The sequence below is a fragment of the Orycteropus afer genome, unplaced genomic scaffold (assembly GCF_000298275.1).
Source record: "Orycteropus afer afer isolate SDZICR_OR568_19922 unplaced genomic scaffold, OryAfe1.0 scaffold00044, whole genome shotgun sequence".
In the NCBI taxonomy this organism is placed as follows: domain Eukaryota; kingdom Metazoa; phylum Chordata; class Mammalia; order Tubulidentata; family Orycteropodidae; genus Orycteropus; species Orycteropus afer.
This window is the reverse complement of record NW_006921631.1, coordinates 7,682,890-7,694,045: the sequence shown is the minus strand read 5'-3', so window position 1 is coordinate 7,694,045 and position 11,156 is coordinate 7,682,890. Positions and strand designations below refer to the sequence as shown.

Here is an 11,156-nt window from a genome sequence, read left to right as displayed (position 1 = left end):
TCCCTGCCGCTTTCGTTCGTTGCTTTTGGAAATATTGAAGGAGGTGACTTTGAGCTCCGGAGGAATCTTTTCTTTGGAACCTTTGGAGGATGTAGTCCACAGGATGCACACTCACTCCACACCTAGGAATTACCCGCGCCCCTAGAGGGCAGGAGCGCGGCCCTTTGTACTGGGCAAGGAGCTCGACGATGGGAGCAGAGGCATCGAGTCATTTCGTGGTCAGGGTGGGCCTTCAGGTCTGTGTGGCCAGCAAGGATATCAGCACCCTCTTAAGTAACTAGGCGTAACCCCTTACTGTGTATTACTGACTTATTGCCTAGCAGAAGCTCTTAAGGCAAAGTAGAACGTTTGAATTTGGAATTGTTCCTGAAAAGCCAGGTGAACCTGCTCATGGACAGAACGTTTGAATTTGGAATTGTTCCTGAAAAGCCAGGTGGTGGGTATTCTGGGCCACCTACCTTCCTCAAGCTTAACTCGTCTGTACTAAGCCCAGTTGAGTAAATGTCCTGTCTGTGTTCAGACACCGTCACTGATGGGAAATCAACAGCCATCTCCTGCCACTGATTCCAAATCCATTTTGGATGGCACTGGTTGTGAGAAAGCTCTGCCTTTAATGCAGTACTTAAACCTTTTCTGGGAATGTTTACCCACAGGCCTTAGTTATGCACTTTGGGTCCCCTACAGAACCAGTCTGACCTCTCTTCTGCAGATAGCTTTTTAATATTTCAAGGAAGCTAGATTTACTCTGCCCACAGCCTCTCTTATCATAATCAAATATGTCACCTTCAGACTTCCTGGTGCTTTCCCTGAAGCCCTTTCTCTTCAGGCCTGACTCTGTCCCCTTCCTGCTTTCCAGCCTGAGCAGTATCTGGGGCTAAAGAGATTTGTGTACTACTCTGAGCTCTTGCATCACAAGCTTTAAAGAGCTCACGCTGACACTTTATTTTTCTGAACTGAATCTTCCTTGCAGAGATGGAGTCCACAGCCTACCCTCTCAATTTGACTCTTAAGGAAGAGGTAGAGGAAGAAGAGATTCAGAGCCAGGAACTGGAAGATGGCCACTCGGATATGCAGAAAGTGCGAATCTGCTCAGAGGGTGGATGGGTAAGTAAGGTGTGGGGTCAACACACACAGGTGAGGGGCAAGCCTAAGAGCCAAGCTTGTGTGAAGTCTCCTCAGGCAGACAGGGGAAGTAAAAATAGCCCAGCCTGGTGTGTTTGCATTCCTGAGAAAACAGTCCTGTGGCTTTAAAAGGCAGAAGAAAGAATGCTGGTTATGGGAACAGTCCCTCCAGCCACGTAGCTTATCTTCACAAGGTTGGAAGTCCAAGAGGCTGAGGCCTTGTTTCTCTTGTTCAGTCCAGATCCCCTGAACCCTGCTTAATGCCATACACATTGTAGGTGTGAAATAAATGTTTGCTGACTGACTGTTGGGCAAAGGGAACCATTTCAAATAAGACTTGGGATGTTGAGCTAGTGTAAGGAGAGCTTTATGAACCTAGGTCACTTGGTTCTATGTGAGCATCTGTTACTAGTAATTCACACAGAAGATTGCATTTCCAGCTGGGCCAGGATTGAGGGATTGGGATGTGAGTGACAGAATATGGAGGTTTGTCACAGAATAGTAAGATAGCATAAACTTATAAAAGTGTAATTGTGACAGATATTTACGATTACAGTTCTTACCCACAGTAGTTCTGGACTCATGATAATTGGACATGAATAATAAACATTTAAAATATGCAACAATTGACATTCTTTTTCTGAGCCTAGTTTCCCATTGTGTTTAAACGATAGTAGGATGTATAATATTCTTTGTTCCTAAGGGAGGTCCATATTCATAGAACCATGCTATTTCCAAATCATCCAATCCAGATCCCCTCTCAGATGAGGGAACTAGGGCACAGGGAGAAGCTTTGCCCCAAGGATACACATGTACACTGACATTTTTTCTTAAAAATAAGCCTCCTGGGTTGTACCCTTAAAGTAATACATTTTGCTGTATGTATGTTGGTAGCATAATGCCTAAAGCATCTGACTGCTAACCACAAGGTTGGTGGTTCAAACCCACCAGCCACTCCATGAAAGCAGGACTGGGCAATCTACTTCTGTGAAGATTTACTGCCTCGGAAACCCACTGGGAGTTGCTATGAGTTGGAATTGACTTGATGGCAGTGGGTTTGGTTTTTGGTTTATGTTATACCTCAATAAACAAATAAAAACCAACACAGAGTGAATTTGCTCTGTAAACTTTCATACAAACCACAATAAAAATTAAAAAAAAAACAAACAACGCAGGCTCGGGTTTACCATTCTAGCTGTGGAAGCCACTTTGCCTTTGTCTTTTTAGTATTCTTTGCCCACTCTGTTCTCCCCAGTTCTGACTCTCTCAGCTGAGCTAGTGTAAGGGAAGGAGTCAGTCTTATCTGGCCTGGAGCAAGACCTCAAGGTAGTAGAAACCCTTGGGTTTGAGGCTAAGTTGGCCAACTCAGGATGTCTAGTGGGATAGAGAGCCTTGGAAATCAGGTATGGTAAAGGTGGACATCTGAATGTATTGAGGCAAGGAGAAAAGAGCAAGGTGAAGATTATGCTTAAGTTGGGAAAGAAAGACATAAGTAACCAGAGGAACTGGAGAGTGGGGACCAGCAGCTTGATGGTGCTGGGGATTTGGTGTTGTGGCCTCCAAGGAGTCCATCCAGCAGTTACCAAGCACAGTGCTAGGTGCTATGAAGACAAGATCCCTACGTTTATGGAGCTGCTAGTCTCATGAGGAAGACAGGGAAGTAAACGGATGATTAAGAGTAGTGTGCAAAGCACTGTGGTGGCAGTCAGTTCATGGTACAATGACAGCCAAGAGAGGAGAGGCCTCTTTCAAGCTGGTGAACTGGAGAGGCTTCCAGGAGAAGCTGATCGTTGACTGAGTCTGTTGCTGGATGCTGTTGAGTCAATTTTCAACTCATAGCAACCCTCTATGTTACAGAGTAGAACTGCTCCATAGAGTTTTATTGGCTGTAATCTTTACGTGAGCAGATTGCCAAGTCTTTCTCGTATGGAGCCACTGGGTGGGTGCAAACCACTGAGCTTTTAATTAGCAACCGAACACTTAAACGTTGTGCCACCAGGGATCCTTTGACCTAGTCTAGAGCAGTGATACCAACTAGGAGCAATTTTGCCTCTTGGGACATTTGATGATACTTAGAGATAATTTTGCCATGGCTGGGGGATAGAAGAGAGTAGGATCCTACTGTCCTTTAGTGATTAGAGGCCAAGGATGCTACTAAACATCCTGTAATGCCCAGGACAGTCCCCACAACAGAGTTATCCAGCTTGAAATGTCAGTGCCAAGGTTGAGAAACCCTGCTCTAGAACATCAGTGGAAGAGAAGACTCTTTCTTAAAATAAGAATTTTGAATTATGTTAGGGAAGGCAACAAAAGCCTTTCCAACATAAGAACCATATTCTATATGAAGATAAAATTCTATAGAAGAATTGGGGGTAGAAATACAATTTCAAATAGAAAAAGGAAAAACATACTTTAAACTGAGTGTTACTTGTGAGTAGAATCGACCAAGGGAGGAGCTTGCATTCTAGGCAGAGAGCACAGCACAAGCCAAAGCACCGGGGCACTGGGGAGAGAGACTTGTGTGTAGAATTAGGAGCATGTTCACATAGCTGGAACCTAAAGTACATGGTAGGGAATGGAAAGAGATAAGATGGGAGAAGTAGGCCAGGCCATGGGCCAGGAGCCGCAAGTTAGGTGTGGTATGGTCTGCTGAAAAAATTAGACCTCTCTCAATAGCTCTGAGGCATCAGACCTCAGCTCATCCTTCTAAGGGAAGCCTAAGGTTCTCAACAGAGTCCTTGGGTGGTACAGAGGGTTAAAGCACTTGACTGCTAAGAAAGGTTGGAGGTTCAAGTCTACCCAGAGGCACCTGGGAAGAAAGACCTGGCAGTCTACTTTTGAAAAATCAGCCATTAAAAACTTTATAAAGCACAGTTCTGCTCTGACACATGCTTTGCCTTGAGTCATAGTAGACTAGAAGGAGACTTTTTTTAAGGCTGTCACAGCCACTATGCTGAGTCTGAGTGAGGGGCCTGGTGAGAAAGGTCAACCTTTGGAGTAAAACTTTGTAGCTCTATGACTTTGGCTAACTTACTTAACTCTTTTTCCTTATTTATAAACCCAGCCAATCCCGCTGGCCATTGAGTTGATTCTGACTCATAGTGACCGTATAGGACAGAATAGAATTGCCCCATAGGGTTTCTAAGGCTGTATGGAAATCTTTCTCCCTTGGAGCGGCTGGTGGGTTCAAACCATTGACCTGGTTAACAGCCAAATGCCACCATAGCTCTTTTCTCCATAAAAGTAGGGTAATGATAGATTATTTAAGGGATTCAGTGAGAAATATATAAAAAGTGCTGACAGTGCTTGGCACATAGCAGTGCAAGCTCTCTTGGTAAGATCCTGCCCTCATTGGCTGGTTGTGAGGCTTTGATGAAGCTGTGGAATGTGTAAGCACTTTAAGAGTGCCGGAATGCCAGTTTCCTGGGCAGAGCAAAACAATATATGCAAACGGAAGAACACCTATGACACTGGGCTATGATCTGAGAGAAGGAGAGGAAGGCAGGGATTGGGGCACCTCGCTGCAAGGCCAAGAAAGTTTGTCAGGTTTGGACACAGGCTGGTGGACTTACCCGTTTTGCCCAGAGCTGGTTCTGTTTACCTTCTGCTGTGCACAGCCAGATAAAAAGCCTCTGTGGAGCGAGGGGAGGCCTGCACAGCAGGGCCTGGCTGAAGGCTTGCTTGATTCACACAGAGGGTTGCTGTGAAAATTCCTAAGCCACTGTACTGTGTGCCTCTGGAGCATAATATGGACTTGTTTGAAGATCCTTTGTGGCCCAGTTATAAATATGAGGTGTCAAATACCGCACCAGCCTCCAACATTCTCACAGCTTTAGGACTCCCAATATATTTAGTAGGCCTAGAATGCCTAAGGCACTTGACTGCTAACCAGAAGGTTGGCGGTTCAAATCCACCAGCCACTCCTTGGAAGGAAGGTTGGGCAATCTACTTCCATAGTGATACCACTTCAGAAACCCAAGGAGGGGTTGCCATGAGTCAGGGCAGAATCAATGACACATACCAACAACAACAGGATGTGTTAGGAGTCCTGGTGGTGCAGTGGTAATGTGTTCAGCTGCTAACCAAAAGATTGGTAGATCAAATCCTCCAGGCCCTCTGTGGGAGAGAGATGTGGTAGTCTGCTTCCATAAAGATGACAGCCTTAGAAACTCTGTGGAGCAGTTCCCTCTCCTATAGGGTTCTATGAGTTAGAATTGACTCGATAGCAGTGAGTTTGGTTTGGTCTGGAGGATATGTTACTCTCAGTATTGACAGCCCTTCTGAAGTGATGGGCATAGCCAGACCTGAGTCCAGTTTTATTAGCAAAGGGATAGGGACTATAAATAGGTATGGCCTAGGTCTGGAACTTCCCAGGGAGAAAAGAGGCCAAAGGGAGAGTTGTTTAAAAGTTTGTGGAGTGGGAGAGGGTGGGGTGCAAAATTCCTGGGCTGACTGGGTTTCCAGGTTGGTGTCTATGTCTGAGGAACACCTAGAGATCAATCCATTTTTACTTAAGGATTTTTGCCCATTCTTAATCCAAAGGGTAGGATTGGTTTTGTGACAGAACATTGAATGCTACTTGAAACTGTTCCAAGTGGAACAAGAGAAGAGAAATCCAGAGATTATGTGCTTAGATAGTTTATGCAAAACCATATTATAAGTGACTAGCATCTAAAAGAACTGTCCCAGACTTTAGGAAAACAAAACTAAGTGAGCACAGGTTCTGCCTTCCATGAGCTTGTGTTCTAGTAGAAGAAGCAGACAAGTGAGCTCAAAGAATAATGCCATGTGGTAAGTGCCACCAGTGTTGAGCCCAGGGCATTGTGGCGATGTGTAGGTGGGCACCCAGCCCAGGACAGGGTAGGCTTCCTGGGGAACAGGAGTCTTAGGAGGTAGATGGGTATTAGCCAGGCAGAAAATGGGGAGGAACTCTTAACAGAGGCAGAAGGATGTGCAAGACCTGGAGGCATCAGAGAATGGTTTGTTCAGGGAGCTGCAGGCAGTTGAGTAGAGCCAGGCACACAGGTCAGGAAGAACTGAGTCTGAGTCACCCAGGGAGCCCGTTCTGTTCCAGTGTACAGTCAGGACTCTTGGAGTCAGATGGGGCTAGGTCACCCCTGCCATTTATTAGCCATGTGATGTTGGACTAGAAGCATAGCCTTTCTGGGCCTGTTTCCTCCTTGATTAAATGGGGTTATCCCTATAAAGGAAGCAGGTACAGGACCAGCTCTAGTCCGTGTTCTGTAACCGAAAGAGGTTGGGTCCACTCAGAGGTGTCTTAGAAGAAAGGCCTAAAGATATGCTTCCTAAAATTTGACCGTTGAAAACCTTGTGGAGCACGGTTGTACCCTGACACACGGCGTCGTCAGGAGTTACAATTAGCCCAATGGCAGTGTGGGTTTAAATGTGAGGTGCTATGGATGGAGGTAGCATAGTGCCTAAGGCACTTGACTGCTACCCAGAAGGCTGGTGGTAAAACCCACCAGCCACTCCTCGAAAGGAAGGTTGGGCAATCTACTTCCATGGTGATACCACTTTGGAAACCCATGGAGGGGTTGCTATGAGTCGAGTCCAATTCAGTGGCACATAACACAACAACATGGATGGTGGTAAGATATAGGAGATGGGGAGGGAATGAATGGGCTTCAGTGAAGGAGGAAAGGCCTGTTTAAGTGATGGATGACTTCATACCGGAAGAGGCTGCTGCCCGTGTAGACCCAGACTAACTTTCTAAGCTGAGCATGAATGTTCTTAACCCTAGACCCAAGATTGACTTTTGGGGAGTATCTTTGAAAGTGGGACTACAGAGGAACCAACCTGAAACGAGCTGCCCAGTGACTTCTTGCTACTAATATGATGAGCTTTAGAGAATGAGTTTCAGTAACCAAAAGAAAAAATACTGTATAAAGAAATATTTAATAAACAAGAGGAGGTTGGTACGAGAAGCTGTCTGCCATTAGCTACTAAAGAGCCTCCCCCAACTGACTGGAAAGGAGAGTAGAGCCATCTTCTCTGCAGAAAAGGGTCTGTCCTTAGAGCTTTCTACCAGCCAGGTCTAATCGGGGACACAAATGAGTTTGCTGTAGTATATCATTTTATACGTTTGAGCTCTTACTAGTCCCTCTCTCCTACTTGTGCTGTTATAGATTGGTAAGGTCAGGTAGGGCCCCTTCCCTCACTGGTTCCTCCTGGTTGACTTTGGGTTTCAAGTCAAACCCTAGGGTGGAATTGGAAATGGAGAGTACTGTTCCTTTAGTTTGAATCCTGCATCCTAACTGGCACATGCCTCAACTGAACTGAAACTTCCTACCTATATTATCAGCCAGCTGAGGGCTCATACCCTAGGAAGCCAAATTAACGGAGAATAAATGCTTCCTTCTCCGAAGATCCCAGGGAGGGTGGGAATCCTATTTGAATTTACAAACCAAATCCAGTTCCTTCAACCCACTCACCCAGACTGAGGGTCTTGGTGGAGTGGGAGAGCACAGGGTTGCGCTGTGTGGATTGGTAGGAGAACTTTCTCCACGTATTTCCTTATATGTGCTTGATTTCCAGAGTCAGGGGTGATGCTGTGAGCAGTAGTCACTGCACTTGCAGTGCCCAGTGTCCCTACCCTGTCGATACGTGGTGGGGAGTGTTTTCTTAGGGCGCTGCTTTCTTAATCCGTGAACTGAGAAGGTGCAGCCTTCTGTGATAGAGCGAGACAGGGAGAACTATGCTCTTGTCCTGTTTTGCTTCTCCTTGCTGTGTAAATGTGGACAGACCATTTAACCCTCGAGGCCACGGTCCCTTACCTGTAAAATGCAGGGCTGGGCCAGGTGGTCTCTCAGGTCCTACCTGTACTGTAAGTCTGTGTCTGCCTGTGCCTATTAGTTGTTGAGAAAGGCCTGTTCACTGTTCCAGGTACCAGCCCTATTTGATGAGGTGGCCATATATTTTTCCGATGAGGAGTGGGAAGTTTTGACGGAGCAACAAAAGGCCCTCTACCGGGAAGTCATGAGGATGAATTATGAAACTGTCCTGTCCCTGGGTAAAAAGCTTTGTTTTCCTTTTTCTCCTGGACGCTCTGAGCCCAGAGAATTGTTTCTATATCTTTGTTCTCTGGTGTAGCCAAACATCCTCTCTCCTGAATGCCTGTTGTCCCTTCAATGGCCCGTTTCCATTGAATTTCCTATTTTTTACGTGGTCAGAGTATAAATACGGCATCCTTTAAACTCAGCAGCCGTGTGCGACCTCTCAGAAACTCCATCTGTGCAACACAGGCATTTTCATTAAAAATGTTTGTATAACCTAAGAAATGTCACCATGGATCTGAGCCTGTGGTTCATGGTTTCCTAAGGAGAAAAGGCAGCCTTCACCACTGTCAGAAGCTTGGACATGCATGCCCAAAGAATCCTTGCTTGCCTCCCATACTGATAGCATTCGTGTTAGTATGTATCCACTTGGAGAGATTTCTCAGTTTGCTAATACAGGTTCCTACATGTTCATTAGATGAGTGGCTGCATCTGCTTCCCTGCTAAGTGCAGCTGCTGTTAGTACCAGCCTTCATTAGAAAGATCCGTAAATTCCGTTGGACAGACCCCTTTGCTACCATGTTTTTTTCTTATACATCCCTAACCCCTTTCCCTCTTCCTCTCACAACCCTCCATATATTTAGGACCGAGGTGGTAGTGGGGGGTCAGGGAGATTCCTCCCATTTTATAAGATAGTTAACTTTGGCAGTGCTCAGGACAGTCACACACAGCTGTTTTGTTTCTTATAAACAGAATTCCCATTCCCTAAGCCAGACATGATCACTCGGCTGGAAGGGGAGGAAGAGTCTCAGAAATCCAAAGCATGGCAGCTCCAAGGAGGAACATTCGCAGGTAGTACACTTAAATTGATTCCACATCCGTTCAAATGGGAGCCTTACGAAGCTGGCATGTATGTTCCGTGTACATCCTATAGGGCCTCCCAAGAGTGAATCAGGGCTGCATGACAGAAAGACAGGCTTTAGTGTTTAAAAAAAAGTCTCCTGATGCTTTATGGCCCTAGGTGACATCTTTCCCCTCTCTGAACCTCCATCTCTTCATCTCATCTATAAGCCTGTAGGCTTGATGTGCAATTGTGTGCGCTGATGAATGGAAGTGAGGCTTATGGCACATTTGGCCTGACAGGCATTTTTGTTAATGTAGCCACCTTAGTAGTGCACCAGGGCCTCTGCAGACCAAGGGGTAGTGTGATGAGGCATATTTCCAGAGGTATTTACCTTGGCTTCTTATTCATTTCATACTGAGTAGGAAAAGCAATAGCAGCTATGTACATATTCAAACAAATCTATCTCTAAGCAGTATATAGTCCTTCATCAAGGAATATGGTTAGGAGAGGAGCAATTGGATAAACAGTAGCATAGCTCTAGACAGAATGATTTTGTTTTCTTTCTATAGGAAAGAGTTTTACAATGCCATATTTCATTGATTCTAAGACATGTTTCACCACCATTTTAATATCTCTGAAAGTATTTGAATATCTCTTAAAAGTGATGACATTTCATAGTTAAATTAGTGACTTTTTTCTTTCTTTCTTAAAGACACATAAAGGAGCATCTTAGAATTAGTGACATCTTAGTTTTGGTGAAATACGGTAATTTCCCAAAATCTTACTCAATTTCTATAACTACTTCCTGATAAAACCCAGTTCTACCATTGGTATGAAAAACCAGTTTTGTGCTTTCCAAGCTTAATTTCCTAAATGTGGATTTTGCTTTTGGGGATTTTCTTGGCTTGGGATTTGAGTCAGCCCATGGTCCATCTAAATCTTGATATTAGTATGTGGGATTATGGGTTATATTGGTTTCTCATCCATATAACAATTATTGTGACTCAAACACAGCCCCAAAATTATTATTTGGTCCAAGTTGTGCTTGTGTCCAATTCTATCACTTTTAATTCTACCACTTTCTAGCTTAGCTACTTAATCTCTATAGCCTTACTCTTCTCATCTGTAAATAAAGATACAGTTATTGTGGAAATTAAGTAAAAGTAATGCATATAAATTGAGACATGGATAGGGACTTATGAAATGGTTTCTGTTATTAAAAGGAACTCTCATGGTACAACAGTGAAGTCCTCAGCTGCTAATGGAAAGGTTAGTTTTTCGAACCCACTCAGCTCCTCTGCAGGAGAAAGACTTGGTGGTCTGCTCCTGTAAAGAGTACCACGTAGAAAAACCTTTGGGGTGGTTCTGTTCTGTCACATTAGTTTAAAATCAGCTTGACTGCTCCAAACAACAGCATCTGTTATTAAAGTTACTATTTTTGGTAAAGCTTAGATTAAGGTATTCTTTCATTTTAACCAGAAGTTCAGGGAATAAACCAGAAATCATTATACTTATTGGCATTATTTTTGTTCCTTTCTACTTTTCTCCCAGAAAATGAAGACATGGATATGAAGCCTCCAGATTGGGCAGGTCCAGTGAATGCCGCCTCCCAGTTCCCTCGCACCTCACCTTCACACCTCGACAACTTCGGCCTCCGTCTGCCGCGCGACCTCACAGAGCTGCCCGAGTGGAGCGAGGGGTACCCCTTCTACATGGCCATGGGCTTCCCTGGATATGACCTCTCAGCTGATGATATTGCTGGGAAGTTTCAGTTCAGTCGGGGCATGCGTCGTAGTTATGACGCAGGGTTCAAGTTAATGGTGGTGGAATATGCCGAGAGCACCAACAACTGCCAGGCTGCCAAGCAGTTCGGAGTATTGGAAAAAAATGTCCGAGACTGGCGCAAAGTAAAGCCGCAGCTCCAAAACGCCCACGCCATGCGGCGGGCATTCCGGGGCCCCAAGAATGGCAGGTTTGCTCTGGTGGACCAGCGTGTGGCTGAATACGTCAGATATATGCAGGCCAAAGGAGACCCTATCACCAGGGAGGCGATGCAGCTGAAAGCCCTGGAAATTGCCCAGGAAATGAACATTCCAGAGAAAGGGTTCAAGGCAAGCTTGGGTTGGTGTCGAAGAATGATGAGAAGGTATGACTTATCTTTGAGACATAAGGTGCCC

The 11,156-nt window shown here is 45.1% G+C and overlaps 1 protein-coding gene across 1 annotated transcript in view; it reads left to right on the top strand.

The window, feature by feature from the left end:
- The first annotated feature begins 972 nt into the window (after positions 1–972).
- The window catches only part of POGK (pogo transposable element derived with KRAB domain), a 23,101-nt gene continuing 12,917 nt past the window's right edge, over positions 973–11,156 (top strand). Inside the window, exons 1-4 of the mRNA XM_042780530.1 lie at positions 973–1,104; positions 8,026–8,152; positions 8,889–8,987; positions 10,531–11,150. Of these exons, the coding sequence (XP_042636464.1) occupies positions 973–1,104; positions 8,026–8,152; positions 8,889–8,987; positions 10,531–11,150 (978 nt within the window). The remainder of the gene's footprint in view (positions 1,105–8,025; positions 8,153–8,888; positions 8,988–10,530; positions 11,151–11,156) is intronic.